This window comes from Bombina bombina, chromosome 4 (assembly GCF_027579735.1).
Source record: "Bombina bombina isolate aBomBom1 chromosome 4, aBomBom1.pri, whole genome shotgun sequence".
Taxonomy (NCBI): Eukaryota; Metazoa; Chordata; class Amphibia; order Anura; family Bombinatoridae; genus Bombina; species Bombina bombina.
This window is the reverse complement of record NC_069502.1, coordinates 719424040-719443467: the sequence shown is the minus strand read 5'-3', so window position 1 is coordinate 719443467 and position 19428 is coordinate 719424040. Positions and strand designations below refer to the sequence as shown.

Here is a 19428-nt window from a genome sequence, read left to right as displayed (position 1 = left end):
AGGTGGCAAAGGGAACAAGCCACTGTTTTGAACAGTTAAATGCAATTTTTAATGCAAAATGTATGTTAAAAATATTTTAATAAAATCACAATAAAAATTGCTTTATTGCCTCCAAAAAATCATGATATTTGTTTTTTCCCCCATATCGCACAGCCCTAAAAGACACAGTATCAGCACACAAATGAACAGTTCACAGTTTGAAGATATATGATGAAATTCCACTTGAAGAACCAAAATTGAGGTGTCAGAGGAGAGATAGGAGCAATGAGAACTAGACAAACTCAAAAAATATGGAAATTGTCTTCTGCTGGGAAAAAAAATTAAAAAGCCAATGAAGTACATCCAATTACCCAAGGGTCTGAAACTCAAAGGCCATTTTCCATGAAAAATGTCAATCCATTTACAAAAGTGATCATACACCCTCCCTGGGATTTCAAATTATCAATAAAAAAAATAAAAAAAACTGCATGCAGTAGGACACTAAGACAAAAGCTTAACCTTCTTAATGATGAAGGAAAGGCCTTTATAACACCTAAAATCTGTAAAACAACTTCCCCCAACAGCAGTCCCCAATAAATAACTACTGAAGTATTAAATTAATTCATTGGGATTTCAAATTTGAATTCACTATGGCATATATATTTGTTTTATTATTTATTGTGTCTTATCCCATTGATGCTAAGAAGCACCACTATGAAATATAAAACTGAAGGCTGCTCTGACACCAGTAATAAAGTATGAGTTTACAATGCATTGGAGAAAAGACTTATCAAATAAAGTATTTTCAGTGCTTCAAAATAATTTGATATGATAGCTAAATAAATGCCTGAAAGGACTTTCAAGCAAGCCTACACTGCATCATACCCAGAATAACTATAATAGAGTTGCAGTCCATTTATGAGCTGACCAACACTGAGTGTAGATATTTTATTTCTATATCTTGACCCTGCATTCTCTCTCACTAAATCATGTCACTTTCATCTATAGAACATTGGCAAAATATTTCCATTACTCATTTAAGTCTTTCAATTTAAATGCTTTTGCTAGGTTTTTCCACGTCACTCACTGATCCGCCTAAATGCAAATCCCAACACTGGCTTCCACTATTCTCCAGGATCAAAATTCAAAATTCTAAGCCTACCATTATATCTCAAACCTTTTCTCTACATATCCTAATAAAACACTTCATATTCTCTAATCTGAACTATGCCTTTCAAACCTTCTCATCACGACCTCCCACTCCGGAATTCAGAAACTATCCTGTCACTCTTTTTCCTCAGTATCATCTCACACACTCCATAGGGTTTAAAGTTTTTAATCCTCCGTTAAATTGTACTTCTCTAGGGATCAGGGTTCTGTAATTCCTCTGTTCCATTCTATCTTCCCTGACTTATCTTTTTGAACTATACTCTTACCCACTGGTGCAATCATGTATATTAGACCATCAAGACTGTTTCACAAATAATTGCTCAATACAATTTTTTTATTCCCTTACTATATATTGCTATTCTTATTTGGAAGAATGATTTTCACAATAAGTTAATACCAAATAAAATATAACTTTCTGAAGAACACAACATGCAGATGGTAGTAGGAGAACAATACAACTTCCTACTTACATATTTAGAAGTAAGGCTTGCCGCACTTATGTTAAAAAATGTTGCATTTGACTCTGCTGCTACTGCTTTTGCCTGTAACAAGAAAATGTGAAAGACACTAAGAAATTATAAAAAAAATATATATAAATGTATACATTCCAGCAGAATGAGTGTGTGTATGTTGTATTTGAACTAAAGATAAGCAATCCTCACCAACATAGTTTTTCCATTTCCTGGAGGACCAAACAAAAGCAGTCCCCGTGCTGGGGCTCTCAGCCCAGTGAATAACTGGAAATTCATAGAAATGAGAAGATTACGTAAAAAAAAGGGCAATTAAATCATGCATAGAGGATAAAAACAGAAGAATGGGAAAAGGGGCATCTAAAGGGAAAATTATGTTTTTTCATTAAATTGATGCACAAGCTTTTTAAAAGAAAAGATTTATCCGATCTCTCAAAACCGACTCGCATCACCAAAGTTTTAGTACTTTTAGCAATAACAGATTAGTAATACTGCACATACATAGAATGATATGACACACACACAATTTAGAGCATTTATATACCACTCCTGGACCAAACATTCAACAAGCTGGGCTTTTTTTATGGCTTGTGACTATCCATCTTCCTCTTGATCTCATTCCAGAGGTTCTCAATAGGGTTCAGGTGTGGAGAATGGGCTGGCCAAAACAGGTTCTTGATCTGGTGGTCCTCCATCCACACCTTGATTGATCTGGTTGTTTGGCATGGAGCATTGTTCTGCTGGAAAAAAAACAATCTTTAGAGTTGGGGAACATTGTCAGGGTAGAAGGAAGCAAGTTTTCTTGCAGGATAGCCTTGTGGGTGGCTTGATTCATGCGTCCTTCATAAAGATATTTTTCACCGATTACAGGTCATCTTCTATGATGAGTTCAATATTCAGCTTTGCCAGATACCTGGTCGTCTAATGGTTAGATGGAGACCTGGAGAGGCCTACAAGCTACAGTGTCTTGTACCCACTGTGAAATTTGGTGGAAGATCTGTGATGATCTGGGGGTGCGTCAGCAAAACTGGAATCAAGCAGATTTATCTTTGTCAAGGATGCATGAATCAAACTACGTACACATGGTTACCCTGAAAGAAAACTTGCTTCTTTCTGCTCCGACAACTCTGAGGATTGTTTATTTCTACCAGGACAATACTTTATGCCACACAGCCAGGTCAATCAAGGTGTGGATTGAGAACCACCAGATCAAGACACAGTCATAGCCAGCCCAATCCCCAGACCTGAAACCCATTAAAAACTTCTGGAATGTGATCAAGAAGATAATGGATTGTAACAAACCATAAAACAAAGCCAAGCTGCTTAAATTTTTGCGCCAGGACTGGCATAAAGTCCCAACACTAGTGTGAAATACTGGTGGAGAGCATTCCAAGGCACATGAAAGCTGTGATTTAAAATCAGGGTTTTTCCATCAAATATTGATTTCTGAACTCTTGATAAGTTAAAACATTAGTATTGTGCTGTTTAAAAATATGAACTTTTTTTCTTTGCATTATTTGAGGTCTGAAAACACTTTGTCTTTAGAGCATTTATTTGCAGAAAATGACATCTGCTCAAAATAGTTACAACAGGAATTGAAAATAGCACCTCTGGTCGTATGGAAGGTAGAATAACGATCTCTTGTAGTGCCTGCTTAGCAAGATCTTGTCCTGCAATGTCAGAAAATTTCACAGAAGGACCACTAGAGAGAGAAAAAGAAAAAAGGAGAGAGAGAAATGTACAGAAATCCATAATCTGCCATATTATCATTCTCCATGAATCTATGTTAAGCGCCGAGTTCAGATTCTTCTTACATAAGAAAATATTTACTATTAATATTAAATACAATTTGTTTGTGGATGCCACAAAAAAAAAAAATTTCTTTAACGATGGCGAGACATCACAAGTGGAATTACACTCCGGTACACAAGGAGGAGGCAAACACAGCCTTACATACAAGAGCATTAATCCCTCCCAGTCATATATACAGCCAATTAGATGGAAGGAAACCAGACAATTAGTAAAGACAAAGCAAGGCAAATGAAGTGCAAGACAAGTTCAGTGACCAACTGTATAGAAAGAAGGGCAAGGCTTGTGGACTCTCACTAACATGAAAGGAATGAGTTTGTCAGGTAAGCATACATTTTCATTATTTATTTTTCACTCTATGTTGAGAGTCCACAAGACATGACATCACATGTTGGATCCTATATCCAAGCAGTGAAGTGCACAATATCACCATGAGATCAGGCACTGTGGCTTGCAGAACATTCCCGCCAAAAGCAGCCTCTGAAGAGGAATACACATAAAAATGGTAGACTTTTATAAAAGTATGTAAAGAAGACCATGTAAATGTCTTACAAATCTAGTCTATGGAAGCCTCATGAAGGAGGACCAAGAAGTGGCAACTACTCTTATTAGGAGCAGTAATGCTCTCAGAAAAAAAAACTTCCCTGTTATCAGGAATGCTTTTTTTGTGCCCAAAACGTTAAACCCTGATGTCCCTGCACTGAAGAAGAATCAGAAACTGCCATTCAGTAATCAAATCCTAAAATGACAATGTGTTATAATATCAGATAAAATTAAAAATATTGCCACTTTCCTATGGGTAACTGCTGCCTGCTTCAATCTCTCCTAAGGTTGTGGAAGCGAACATTGGACACAATAGCGGCGCAGATCCCCTCCTTGTGTTTAATCAATATCCCCAGTTACAATCAAGGTCTCTGGAGCTATATTGCTTAAAAATGGAATATCACAATGGTGAACCACAGTAGGAACCACGCCTCAAAAGAAAAAACATACTCACTATGTGAATCCAATTAACAGACCTTTATTTTTCAGCAAGGCTCAGCAAACATTGAAGTAAGCTTGAAACAACTTTAATAAAAAGTTAAAAGCATAAATAGTTAGATACATTTATAAAAGCCCAACACATTTCTGCAGACAACTGCCTTTTTTTCCCCTTTCTTAAAAGGGCATTTTAAAACCCATATAAAACATAATTTATGTAAGAACTTACCTGATAAATTAATTTCTTTCATATTAGCAAGAGTCCATGAGCTAGTGACGTATGGGATATACATTCCTACCAGGAGGGGCAAAGTTTCCCAAACCTCAAAATGCCTACAAATACACCCCTCACCACACCCACAAATCAGTTTAACGAATAGCCAAGAAGTGGGGTGATAAGAAAAAAGTGCGAAAGCATAAAAAATAAGGAATTGGAATAATTGTGCTTTATACAAAAAAATCATAACCACCACAAAAAGGGCGGGCCTCATGGACTCTTGCTAATATGAAAGAAATGAATTTATCAGGTAAGTTCTTACATAAATTATGTTTTCTTTCATGTAATTAGCAAGAGTCCATGAGCTAGTGACGTATGGGATAATGACTACCCAAGATGTGGATCTTTCCACGCAAGAGTCACTAGAGAGGGAGGGATAAAATAAAGACAGCCAATTCCGCTGAAAAATAATCCACACCCAAAATAAAGTTTAAATTTTATAATGAAAAAAACTGAAATTATAAGCAGAAGATTCAAACTGAAACAGCTGCCTGAAGTACTTTTCTACCAAAAACAGCTTCAGAAGAAGAAAACACATCAAAATGGTAGAATTTAGTAAAAGTATGCAAAGAAGACCAAGTTGCTGCTTTGCAAATCTGATCAACCGAAGCTTCATTCCTAAACGCCCAGGAAGTAGAAACTGACCTAGTAGAATGAGCTGTAATCCTTTGAGGCGGAGTTTTACCCGACTCGACATAAGCATGATTTCAACCAAGATGCCAAAGAAATGGCAGAGGCCTTCTGACCTTTCCTAGAACCGGAAAAGATAACAAATAGACTAGAAGTCTTTCGGAAATTCTTAGTAGCTTCAACATAATATTTCAAAGCTCTAACTACATCCAAAGAATGCAATGATTTCTCCTTAGAATTCTTAGGATTAGGACATAATGAAGGAACCACAATTTCTCTACTAATGTTGTTGGAATTCACAACCTTAGGTAAAAATTTAAAAGAAGTTCGCAACACCGCCTTATCCTGGTGAAAAATCAGAAAAGGAGACTCACAAGAAAGAGCAGATAATTCAGAAACTCTTCTGGCAGAAGAGATGGCCAAAAGGAACAAAACTTTCCAAGAAAGTAATTTAATGTCCAATGAATGCATAGGTTCAAACGGAGGAGCTTGAAGAGCCCCCAGAACCAAATTCAAACTCCAAGGAGGAGAAATTGACTTAATGACAGGCTTTATACGAACCAAAGCTTGTACAAAACAATGAATATCAGGAAGATTAGCAATCTTTCTGTGAAAAAGAACAGAAAGAGCAGAGATTTGTCCTTTCAAGGAACTTGCAGACAAACCTTTATCCAAACCATCCTGAAGAAACTGTAAAATTCTAGGAATTCTAAAAGAATGCCAGGAAAAAAGATGAGAAATACACCAAGAAATATAAGTCTTCCAGACTCTATAATATATCTCCCTAGATACAGATTTACGAGCCTGTAACATAGTATTAATCACAGAGTCAGAGAAACCTATTTGACTAAGAATCAAGAGTTCAATCTCCATACCTTTAAATTTAAGGATTTGAGATCCTGATGGAAAAAAAGGACCTTGCGACAGAAGGTCTGGTCTTAACGGAAGAGTCCACGGTTGGCAAGAGGCCATCCGGACAAGATCCGCATACCAAAACCTGTGAGGCCATGCTGGAGCTACCAGCAGAACAAACGAGCATTCCTTCAGAATCTTGGAGATTACTCTTGGAAGAAGAACTAGAGGCGGAAAGATATAGGCAGGATGATACTTCCAAGGAAGTGACAATGCATCCACTGCTTCCGCTTGAGGATCCCTGGATCTGGACAGATACCTGGGAAGTTTCTTGTTTAGATGAGAGGCCATCAGATCTATTTCTGGAAGTCCCCACATTTGAACAATCTGAAGAAATACCTCTGGGTGAAGAGACCATTCGCCCGGATGCAACGTTTGGCGACTGAGATAATCCGCTTCCCAATTGTCTATACCTGGGATATGAACCGCAGAAACTAGACAGGAGCTGGATTCCGCCCAAACCAGAATTCGAGATACTTCTTTCATAGCCAGAGGACTGTGAGTCCCTCCTTGATGATTGATGTATGCCACAGTTGTGACATTGTCTGTCTGAAAACAAATGAACGATTCTCTCTTTAGAAGAGGCCAAGACTGAAGAGCTCTGAAAATTGCACGGAGTTCCAAAATATTGATCGGTAATCTCACCTCCTGAGATTCCCAAACCCCTTGTGCCGTCAGAGACCCCCACACAGCTCCCCAACCTGAAAGACTTGCATCTGTTGAAATTACAGTCCAGGTCGGAAGAACAAAAGAAGCCCCCTGAACTAAACGATGGTGATCTGTCCACCACGTCAGAGAGTGTCGTACAATCGGTTTTAAAGATATTGAGATATCTTTGTGTAATCCCTGCACCACTGGTTCAGCATACAGAGCTGAAGAGGTCGCATGTGAAAACGAGCAAAGGGGATCGCGTCCGATGCAGCAGTCATAAGACCTAGAATTTCCATGCATAAGGCTACCGAAGGGAATGATTGTGACTGAAGGTTTCGACAAGCTGATATCAATTTTAGACGTCTCTTGTCTGTCAAAGATAGAGTCATGGACACTGAATCTATCTGGAAACGAAAAAAGGTTACCCTTGTCTGAGGAATCAATGAACTTTTTGGTAAATTGATCCTCCAACCATGATCTTGAAGAAACACCACAAGTCGATTCGTATGAGATTCTGCTAAATGTGAAGACTGAGCAAGTACCAAGATATCGTCCAAATAAGGAAATACCACAATACCCTGTTCTCTGATTACAGACAGAAGGGCACCGAGAACCTTTGTAAAAATTCTTGGAGCTGTTGCTAGGCCAAACGGCAGAGCCACAAACTGGTAATGCTTGTCTAGGAAAGAGAATCTCAGAAACTGATAGTGATCTGGATGAATCGGAATATGCAGATATGCATCCTGTAGATCTATTGTAGACATATAATGCCCTTGCTGAACAAAAGGCAGGATAGTCCTTACAGTTACCATTTTGAATGTTGGTATCCTTACATAACGATTCAATATTTTTAGATCCAGAACTGGTCTGAAGGAATTCTCCTTCTTTGGTACAATGAAGAGATTTGAATAAAACCCCAGCCCCTGTTCCAGAACTGGAACTGGCATAATTACTCCAGCCAACTCTAGATCTGAAACACATTTCAGAAATGCTTGAGCATTCGCTGGATTTACTGGGACACGGGAAAGAAAAAATCTCTTTGCAGGAGGCCTTATCTTGAAGCCAATTCTGTACCCTTCTGAAACAATGTTCTGAATCCAAAGATTATGAACGGAATTGATCCAAATTTCTTTGAAAAAACGTAATCTGCCCCCTACCAGCTGAGCTGGAATGAGGGCTGCACCTTCATGTGGACTTAGGAGTTGGCTTTGGTTTTCTAAAAGGCTTGGATTTATTCCAGACTGGAGATGGTTTCCAAACTGATACCGCTCCTGAGGATGAAGGATCAGGCTTTTGTTCCTTGTTGTGACGAAAGGAACGAAAACGATCATTAGACCTAAATTTACCTTTAGATTTTTTATCCTGTGGTAAAAAAGTTCCTTTCCCTCCAGTAACAGTTGAGATAATAGAATCCAACTGAGAACCAAATAATTTATTACCCTGGAAAGAAAGGGAAAGCAAAGTTGACTTAGAAGACATATCAGCATTCCAAGTTTTAAGCCATAAAGCTCTTCTAGCTAAAATAGCTAGAGACATATACCTGACATCAACTCTAATGATATCAAAGATGGCATCACAAATAAAATTATTAGCATGTTGAAGAAGAATAATAATGCTATGAGAATTATGATCTGTTACTTGTTGCGCTAAAGCTTCCAACCAAAAAGTTGAAGCTGCAGCAACATCCGCCAAAGATATAGCAGGTCTAAGAAGATTACCTGAACACAAGTAAGCTTTTCTTAGAAAGGATTCAATTTTCCTATCTAAAGGATCCTTAAAGGAAGTACCATCTGCCGTAGGAATAGTAGTACGCTTAGCAAGAGTAGAGACAGCCCCATCAACCTTAGGGATTTTGTCCCAAAACTCTAATCTGTCAAATGGCACAGGATATAATTGCTTAAAACGTTTAGAAGGAGTAAATGAATTACCCAAATTATTCCATTCCCTGGAAATTACTTCAGAAATAGCACCAGGAACAGAAAAACTTCTGGAATAACCACAGGAGATTTAAAAACCTTATCTAAACGTTTAGATTTAGTATCAAGAGGACCAGAATCCTCAATTTCTAATGCAATTAGGACTTCTTTAAGTAAAGAACGAATAAATTCCATTTTAAATAAATATGAAGATTTATCAGCATCAACCTCTGAGACAGAATCCTCTGAACCAGAAGAACCATTATCAGAATGATGATGTTCATTTAAAAATTCATCTTAACAATGAGAAGTTTTAAAAGACGTTTTACGTTTACTAGAAGGAGGAATAACAGACATAGCCTTCTTAATGGATTTAGAAACAAAATCTCTTATGTTATCAGGAACACTCTGAGTATTAGATGTTGATGGAACAGCAACAGGTAATGGAACTTTACTAAAGGAAATATTATCTGCATTAACAAGTTTGTCATGACATTCAATACAAACAACAGCTGGAGGAACAGCTACCAAAAGTTTACAGCAGATACACTTAGCTTTGGTAGCTCCAGCACCAGGCAGCGATTTTCCAGAAGTATCTTCTGACTCAGTTTCAACGTGGGACATCTTGCAATATGTAATAGAAAAAACAACATATAAAGCAAAATTAATCAAATTCCTTAAATGACAGTTTCAGGAATGGGAAAAAATGCCAGTGAACAAGCTTATAGCAACCAGAAGCAATAAATAATGAGACTTAAATAATGTGGAGACAAAAGTGACGCCCGTATTTTTTTAGCGCCAAATAAGACGCCCACATTATTTGGCGCAAAAATGACGCCACATACGGAACGCCGACACTTTTGGCGCAAAAGAACGTCAAAAATGACGCAACTTCCGGCGACACGTATGACGCTGGAAACAGAAAAAAAATGTTGCGCCAAAAAAGTCCGCGCCAAGAATGACGCAATAAAATGAAGCATTTTCAGCCCCGCGAGCCTAACAGCCCACAGGGAAAAGTCAAATTTTAAGGTAAGAAAAAAAATAAAAAATTGATTTATTCAAATGCATTATCCCAAATATGAAACTGACTGTCTGAAATAAGGAATGTTGAACATCCTGAGTCAAGGCAAATAAATGTTTGAATACATATATTTAGAACTTTATAAAAAAGTGCCCAAACATAGCTTAGAGTGTCACAGAAAATAAGACTTACTTACCCCAGGACACTCATCTACATGTTTGTAGAAAGCCAAACCAGTACTGAAACGAAAATCAGCAGAGGTAATGGTATATATATATATATATATATATATATAAGAGTATATAGTCGATCTGAAAAGGGAGGTAAGAGATGAATCTCTACGACCGATAACAGAGAACCTATGAAATAGACCCCGTAGAAGGAGATCATTGAATTCAAATAGGCAATACTCTCCTCACATCCCTCTGACATTCACTGCACGCTGAGAGGAAAACCGGGCTCCAACCTGCTGCGGAGCGCATATCAACGTAGAATCTAGCACAAACTTACTTCACCACCTCCATAGGAGGCAAAGTTTGTAAAACTGATTTGTGGGTGTGGTGAGGGGTGTATTTGTAGGCATTTTGAGGTTTGGGAAACTTTGCCCCTCCTGGTAGGAATGTATATCCCATACGTCACTAGCTCATGGACTCTTGCTAAATACATGAAAGAAAGAGCTGTATTCATGTTGTGAGTATGTTACGTATTTATAGAATATAGTAACTCAGCCTACATCTCAAAAGGAGTAATGGAGGTTTACAAGTTTCGAGCAACTCCCTACTGTTAGTTGTCCTTTTTATTAAGATTCTACTAACTATAGTAGAATTGCACAATTAGCAGGTGTATAAATAAAAAGACAATGCAATAACACTTATTCTGAATTTCACCAAAGCAGTAGATTTTTTTTCTTGCAAATTTATTTTTTCTCCCATTTGCCAGCCCCCTGACAGACATCAGCTAAGCACATACTAGTAGACATATACCCTGTGAGCTCAGTAGGATCTGGTGCCTCAAAAAGTGTGCATATAAAAAGATATTGGAAGTAAATTGGAAAGATTCTTAAAAATGTGTGCTCTTTTGGCATCATGAAAATAAAATTTTGACTTGAATGTCCCTTTAAAATAAAACACAAAATTTAAACTCTAAAAATCAATCCCATTTAATTTTAAAATTGGCATTAAGATTCCGCTAAAAACAGATAATCTATGGTAAACAGGACCAATCAAAAGTAAAACAAATGTAAACAAACCAATCACCATAGTTTACTTAAAGGAACAGCCTAGTCAAAATTAAACTTTCATGATTCAGATAGGGCACGTAATTTTAAACAACTTTCCAATTTACTTTTATCATCAAATTTGCTTTGTTCTTTAGCAGTCTTTGTTGAAAGCTTGACCCAAGTAGGCTCATATGCTCATTTCTAAGCCTTTTAAGGCCACCTCCTATCTAAGTAGGACAGTTTTTCAACGCTAGAGAGCGCTAGTTCATACTTACTGAAATCTTTACAGTTGTTACAATGCTTGCTAAGAGAACAAAGCAAATTTGATGATAAAAGTAAATTGGAAAGTTGTTTTAAATTACGTGCCCTATCTGAATCATGAAAGTTTAATTTTTGACTAGGATGTTCCTTTAAGTAAACTATGGTGATTGGTCCTGTTTACCATAGATTATCTGTTTTTAGCGGAATCTCAATGCCAATTTTAAAATTAAATCGGATTGATTTTTAGAGTTTAAATTTTTTGTTTTATTTTAAAAGGGACATTCAAGTCAAAATTTTACTTTCATTTACTTTTTACCCTGTATGTCATCGGTCTTTGAAAGCGGTGGAAGCGATCCTGATCGCTTCCATGTTATTGCAGTGATGCCTCGATATCGAGGCATCCTGCAATAACACTACTTGGCCATCCGATGCAGAGAGAGCCACTCTGTGGCCCTCTCTGCATTGGACATCGATGGCCGTGATCGTTGGTGGGTGGGAGCCATCGGTGAAGTCCAGTAGTGCAAGAGGGGCGGGATCGGGTTCACCGGGGGCGCGCACGGTGTGGGTAGCGGGTGTGAACCACTACACTATGGAACATTTTCACAAGTTAAGTGGGGGAGAGGAGGGAGGGAATTCGGATCTAAAGGGATCAGGGAGATTGGGGGCTAAGGGGGGATACTACACTGCAAAATATTGCTTTTAAAAAAAACAAAAAAAACAACTTATTTTAGTACTGGCAGACTTTCTGCCAGTACTTAAGATGGCAGGGACAATTGTGAGGTGGGGGAGGAAAGAACTGTTTGGGAGGGATCAGAGGGTGTGATGTGTCAGGTGGGAGGCTGATCTCTACACTAAAGCTAAAATTAACCTTGCAAGCTCTCTACAAGCTCCCTAATTAACCCCTTCACTGCTAGACATAATACACGTGAGATGCTCAGCGGCATTTAGCGGCCTTCTAATTACCAAAAAGCAACGCCAAAGCCATATATGTCTGCTTCTGAACAAAGGGGATGCCAGAGAAGCATTTACAACCATTTGTGCCATAATTGCACAAGCTGATTGAAAATAATTTCAGTGAGAATTCTAAAATTGTGAAAAAAAAATTTTTTGTAATTTGATCGCATTTGGCGGTGAAATGGTGGCATGAAATACACCAAAATTCCCCTAGATCAATACTTTGGGATGTCTTCTAAAAAAATATATGTGGTTTGGAAATAGCAAAGTGCTACTTGTATTTATTGCCCTATAACTTGCAAAAAAGGCAAAGAACATGTAAACATTGGGTATTTCTAAACTCAGGACAAAATTTAGAAACTATTTAGCATGGGTATTTTTTGGTGGTTGTAGATGTGTAACAGATTTTGGGGGTCAAAGTTAGAAAAAGTGTGTTTTTTTCCATTTTTTTCCCCTATTTTATAATTTTTTTATAGTTAATTATAAGATATGATTAAAATAATGGTATATTTAGAAAGTCCATTTAATGGCGAGAAAAACTGTATATAATATGTGTGTGTACAGTAAATGAGTAAGAGGAAAATTACAGATAAACACAAACACCGCAAAAATGTAAAAATAGCCTAGGTCCCAAACGGACAGAAAATGGAAACCTGCTGTGGTCATTAAGGGGTTAAAAGGGACACTGAACACTAAATACATGCTAGATAGAATGAATCATTCATTCAAAGAAAAGATTAGTCTGAGAATAAAATGTAAATGTATTTTTTTTTCATTAGCTGTTTAAAGATTGACAAAACAAGTGTAAAGTTTTAGTGTCTGTAAAACAATGGGAGCTGCCATGTTGTAACTTAGGTTACCTTCTCTGCTGTGGCCAATTAGGGACAGTTATAAAAAAAGGTCACCAGTGTGTGCAGCCAATAGCTGTGTGGAATATAACAGTGTTCTGCACTTCCAGTCCTGACAGCAACTGAAAAGCTCACAATTTCAGAATGGAATTACAGGAAAAGGGGACAAATTAAATAATGAAAGTATATTGCAGTTTTTTTTTTTATATATATATATATATATATATATATATACACATATACACATATATACATATATATACATATACATACACACAATTTATCATTTTATATTACCATCTCAAAGTGTTTAATGTCCCTTTAATACTTAATAATTTTGTAATATATGCCAGTGTCAATTAATGCCTCTAAAACCTTGATTAAAGGATGTTAAGAAAGGTGTAAAACTTGAAAGTGCAGTTGCTACTAGGGCTGCACGATTAATCGCCGCGGTTTTAAAACAGCAAGAGTACGCAATTTAAAAAAAAAAAATCCTGATTGTCCTGAAAACGGAGGCGGAGAGGGAGGATGAGTGGAAGACCAGTGTGCGGCCGTGGGCGGACCTGAGAATGCCTGCTTAACGGCCATTTTGGAAGAGATTGAAGAGTGTGTGGGAGTCATCTGGGAGTAGTGTGGGGGCGGTCAAGCAGTGGTGTGGCGGTGGGACAGCTCAAAGTTGTGAGCAATTAAGTGAGTATTGTACAAATACTTTATAGTGCCTTACTGAAAACTTTTTTTTTTTTTTAACTTCTTTTGTGGTTTGTATTTTTTATGCTCCAAGAGTGCATTGGACATTGAGAAACATGTACAGTAAGATTCTGTAGTGTTAAACGTTTTATTGAAAAATAAAGGTGTTATAGTAATTTGTAATAAAACCACAATTTTTTTTCCACCCATATCGCCCAGCCTTAGTTGCTACATAACAAATCCTCTCCATCCAATATTTTAGTATTAAGACGATCTAACTCTAATCATGTTGAATCATAACCCTTCTCTAAAAATCTCTCTATAATAGTATGTGATTGTTGTTCATAGCATATCAATCCACTGCAGTTCCTTCTCATTCGTAAAAATTGACCCTTAGGAATAGCTTTACGCCAAGAATGATGGTGGCAACTATCCTGTCTTAAGTATTGTTGTCACAAGGTTTGAAATATGATCTGGTAGTTATATTATTGTCTACTGCAGAAATGATTAAATCTAAAAAGACAATTTCATTAGAGTGAACATTAGGGGTAAAATTTCAAGAAAAAGTATTGTCGTTAATATAAGATACAAAAGTTTGATAAAGATATATCCCCTTGTCATATACACATCGTCGATATATATCTTTTTCCAGGATAGGTCCGTTTTCCCCATATATTTTTTTTTAATCTGTTTTAAGTGCAATCTTTAAGCCAATTTTAAAATGTAATCAGATTTAATTTGAATTTATTTAATTTTAGAGTTTCAATTTTGTATTTTATTTTAATAAGATTCCACTAAAAACAGTAGCGAGTTGCTCAAGACTTGTAAACCTCCATTACATCCGTTTGAGATGTAGGGGAAGCAACTATATCTAATAAATATTTAACATGCCCACAAAGTGAATACGGCTCTTTAAATGCCATTTGAAAAAAAGGCAGTTGTCTGCAGAAAACGCATTGGGCTTCAATAAATGGTTTCAAGCTATTAATACTTTTAACTATTGGTAAAGTGGTTTCAAGCTTACTTTTACCGTTTGCTGAGCCTTGCTGAAAAATAAAGCGCTGATTTATTGGACTCAGAGTGTAAGTACATTCCTTTTCTTTTGAGGCGTTGTTTTAACGCTCCACAATTGTGATTTTCCATTATGGAGCAATACAGCTTCAGGGACCTTGGTTGTAGCAAGGTATATCAAATAGCCACAACGAGGGGACCCGTGCTGGAATTGTGTCCAAAGTAATCAAATCCTTCATGCAGGCCCCAGTGAGTGCAGACAGCTGTCAAAGTCTGTGGTAACATGGCGTGATCTAAAACCAATCATGATAAATTTAAAGTGACAGTAACCCCTTTTTTATTTATTTTTTTACATTTTTTTAAAAATTCCCAAAATTTCCTAAAAATGTTGTATACATTGTGTGTTGTATGTGTATATCACTAGGCTATGGGTATCATGCGTACATGTTCATGTTCCAGTACTCACCTGACAGCATCTTAGTCTATTATGCATACTTCAGCAGCAGATGAGGGGACAGGCCGATCCAAGGCAGTGCAGGCACAGTGCCAAGGATCTCATAGAACACCATCTACAACCTAGGAGATTGGCAGATAAATCCACATTTCACCTGGGAGGCCTGTGACATTTCTGCAGTTGGAAAAATGTTACCGCCTGGCTGACACTCCGGTCTTCTCATCCATCCTTCTGTGACTTCACTCTATCTTGAAAGCAAATATTTGCCTGAGGGATTCTGGGACAGTGGGAAGGACTAAAGCTCTGGTATGTAGGACTGTTTTTGCCTCAAATAGTGGACTGGAGTATAAGCTGACATATGATGTGTCATGGGCTCTTGCCATCAGATTAAAGAAAGGTTTTGAACAAATAAATTAAACTGAGCAATAGAACACAAGGCAAAATGCTTAACAGTGATTCTAAAACAAATCAAAGCAGTTTGCTGTAGCTTGTTAAACATTTCACCACAAATAATACACGCAATAGCTTAGCTCTAAAGACAATTTAAAATCCCAATCTTTGAATATAAATGGTACCAGTGTCCCTCTGATGAAATATGAGAATACACCCTCAGGTGCTTTATATGTGTTCCAGGAGTGACTGCAGTAAAAAACACAATTCTAAAATATGCAATATAAAAAGGGGGTTGGGGAATGCATAAGGACCCCACACTATACAGACTTATATGCTCCATATTTCAAAATAAGTATATTGGACGTTCCCCCATCTCTCAAAAGTCAAAAGAATCCACCTGCTCCACTTCTCTAAAAATTACTAGATCTCAGAAAGTAGAGTTTTTAAATATCCAAAGCAACCAGGGTATTGGAATTTTTTTGAGATTTCATTTACTGACTTCAGAGCTGAACCACTTTCTCTCTCAGTACTTAGAGCATTTTTATTTTTACACTAGTGTTGATTTATCTATTTATAGTGTTTTAAACAAAATCCTTTCTTTTACTATGTGTTATATCCTGCAAAGGTGTGCTGCTGTGCCATTTCAGATAAAGATACAATGAGCCAATCAGGAGCAGATGTGCATACCTACGGTCAAGTCATTGTCAATATCCTGATCTGGAGCAGAATGCAGTTGTTCCAGATATGCACCTTTGACTATGAGTTCAACCCTTTTGAAGAATTTAAACAAAGTGACCGAACTAAAATTTGCTTAAAATAAAAAACACTAACAATATAGATTTTTTTTTTTCCCATTCAAAAATTTCCCTTTAAGCCATGTTTTTCTGAATTGCAAACTATGTTTTGTTTTTCTTTCTTAACAAAACCTCTACAGCCTGAATTGGTTTTGCACCTTATCGTAATAGCTCTATATCACCAGGTACCGGTAACAATTGGAGGTGCTCTGAACAACAAAAATGCACACTGCTAATTGAAAGCATATCATACCTGTCCACTATTTCATTCAGAATTAAATTTGCAAGATTGCTATCTACATTTCTTAAATTCTTCATGTCCTTTTTCCTGATGGCAGTAGTGGGAGTGGATGGCTTGTTTGATCTTGAGCTATTTTTTCCTGATGCGCCCTAAAAGTATATAAAAAAGAAAAAAAAAGGAAAAAAAGAAATTAATCCTAGGTGTCAAGATTGGAGCTATGCAGAGGGTTACAATCTATATAACTGAAGCTAAATTTAAGACTTCTACTGGGAAACAGCGGTATTACGGTCTGCACTGGATTTTTTTCCCCACTGGCAAAAACAGTACAAAGCTTTAACCCCTTAATGACCACAGCACTTTTTCATTTTCTGTCTGTTTGGGACCAAGGCTATTTTTACATTTTTGCGGTGTTTGTGTTTAGCTTAATTTTCCTTACTCATTTACTGTACACACACATATTATATACCATTTTTCTCGCCATCAAAAGATAGCATTATTTTCATCATATCTTAAAATTTACTATAAATTTTTTTATAAAATATGAGGAAAAATTGTAAACACACACATTTTTTCTAACTTTGACCCCCAAAATCTGTTACACATCTACAACCACCAAAAAACACCCATGCTAAATAGTTTCTAAATTTTGTCCTGAGTTTAGAAATACCCAATGTTTACATGTTCTTTGCTTGTTTTGCAAGTTATAGGGCCATAAATACAAGTAGCACTTTGCTATTTCCAAATCACTTTTTTTCAAAATTAGCACTAGTTACATTGGAACACTAATATCTTTCAGGAATCCCTGAATATCCATTGACATGTACATATTTTTTTGAGAAGACATCCCAAAGTATTGATCTAGGCCCATTTTGGTTTATTTCATGCCACCATTTCATCGCCAAATGCGATCAAATTAAAAAAAAAAAAATTGTTCACTTTTTCACAAATTTTTTCACAAACTTTAGGTTTCTCACTGAAATTATTTACAAACAACTTATGCAATTATAGCATAAATGGTTATAAATGCTTCTCTGGGATCCCCTTTGTTCATAAATAGCAGACATATATGGCTTTGGATTTGCTTTTTGGTAATTAGAAGGCTGCTAAATGCCACTGCGCACCACACGTGTATTATGCCCAGCAGTGAAGGGGTTAATTAGGGAGCATGTAGGGAGCTTCTAGGGTTAATTTTAGATTTAGTGTAGTAGATAACCCCAAGTATTGATCTAGGCCCATTTTGGTATATTTCATGCCACCATTTCACCGCAAAATGCGATCAAATTAAAAAAAAAAAGCAAAATGTTTCACAATTTTAGGTTTCTCACTGAAATTATTTACAAACAGCTTGTGCAATTATGGCACAAACGGTTGTAAATGCTTCTCTGGGATCCCCTTTGTTCAGAAATAGCAGACATACATGACTTTGGCATTGCTTTTTGGTAATTAGAAGGCCGCTAAATGCTGCTGCGTATCACACGTGTATTATGGCTAGCAGTGAAGGGGTTAATTAGGTAGTTTGTAGGGAGTTTGCAGGGTTAATTTTAGCTTTAGTGTAGAGATCAGCCTCCCACCTGACACATCAGACCCCCTGATCCCTCCCAAACAGCTCCCTTCCCTCCCCCACAATTGTCCCCACCATCTTAAGTACTGGCAGAAAGTTTGCCAGAAAAATATATTTTTTTTTTTGCATATTTACACATATGCTACTGTGTAGGATCCCCCCTTAGCCCCCAACCTCCTTGATCCCCCCCAAAACAGCTCTCTAACCCTCCCCCTCTGCCTTATTGGGGGCCATCTTGGGTACTGGCATCTGTCTGCCAGTACCCAGTTTGCAAATAATTTTTTTTTATTTATTTTAGTTTTTTCAGCAGTGTAGCTTCCCCCCCCCCCCCAGACCAATCCCCCACCCCCTCCCAAATCACTTAGATCAGTGATTTGCAACCTTTTTTTGCTGTGGCACACTTTTTACAAAATCACACATTGTAGCCTAATACAGTATGTATATGTATGTATGTATATATATATATATATATATACACACACACACACACATATACACATATACACACACTGTACTGTGCTGTCATGCCATGCCTCCTACAAACTATACGTGACATATTGACATTCATTCACAAACAGTCATAATGATTGTCTGTGAATGAATGTCAATGTCATGGTTGTAAATGATGCCTGATGAGCCTGTCACATACCTCCCAATATTTCAAAATTTGAAAGAGGGACACCCCCGCACTGTTGTCAGTCTGCCGCGGCACACCTGAGGATCTCTCACGGCACACTGGTTGAAAAACACCGACTTAGATGACTTTCATCAGGGATTTTATCCCTCCTTTCTCCCCATTCTGTAAGATAAGCGGTTCCCACCTGCTCCATCCCCGTGCCCGCCCGCCGCCCCCCCCGACAATCCCGCCCCCCTCTCTGACTAAAAAGCCATTGATGGCCGCCCACCAGCCTCCCACTTCAGCTCCCACCCACCAACGAATGCGGCCAGCGATGTCCGGTGCAGAGAGGGCCACAGAGTGGCTCTCTCTGCACCGGAGGGGTAAAAATTGTTATTGCAGGATGCCTCGATATCGAGACATCCTGCAATAACCGGAAAGCAGCTGGAAGTGATCAGGATCGCTTCCAGCTGCTTTCCACACAGAGGACGAGCAGGGTACGTCCTTGGTCGTTAAGTGACTTTAAGAGGACGTACCCTGCATGTCCTCGGTCGTTAAGGGGTTAAGAATAAA

The 19428-nt window shown here is 37.6% G+C and overlaps 1 protein-coding gene across 1 annotated transcript in view; it reads right to left on the bottom strand.

Annotated features, from left to right (window-relative positions):
- SPAST (spastin) overlaps positions 1-19428 on the bottom strand; it is a gene marked incomplete in the record, with an annotated part of 171477 nt that overhangs the window by 60886 nt on the left and 91163 nt on the right. Inside the window, 4 exon segments of the mRNA XM_053710921.1 lie at positions 1620-1691; positions 1812-1886; positions 3228-3321; positions 16691-16827. Of these exon segments, the coding sequence (XP_053566896.1) occupies positions 1620-1691; positions 1812-1886; positions 3228-3321; positions 16691-16827 (378 nt within the window).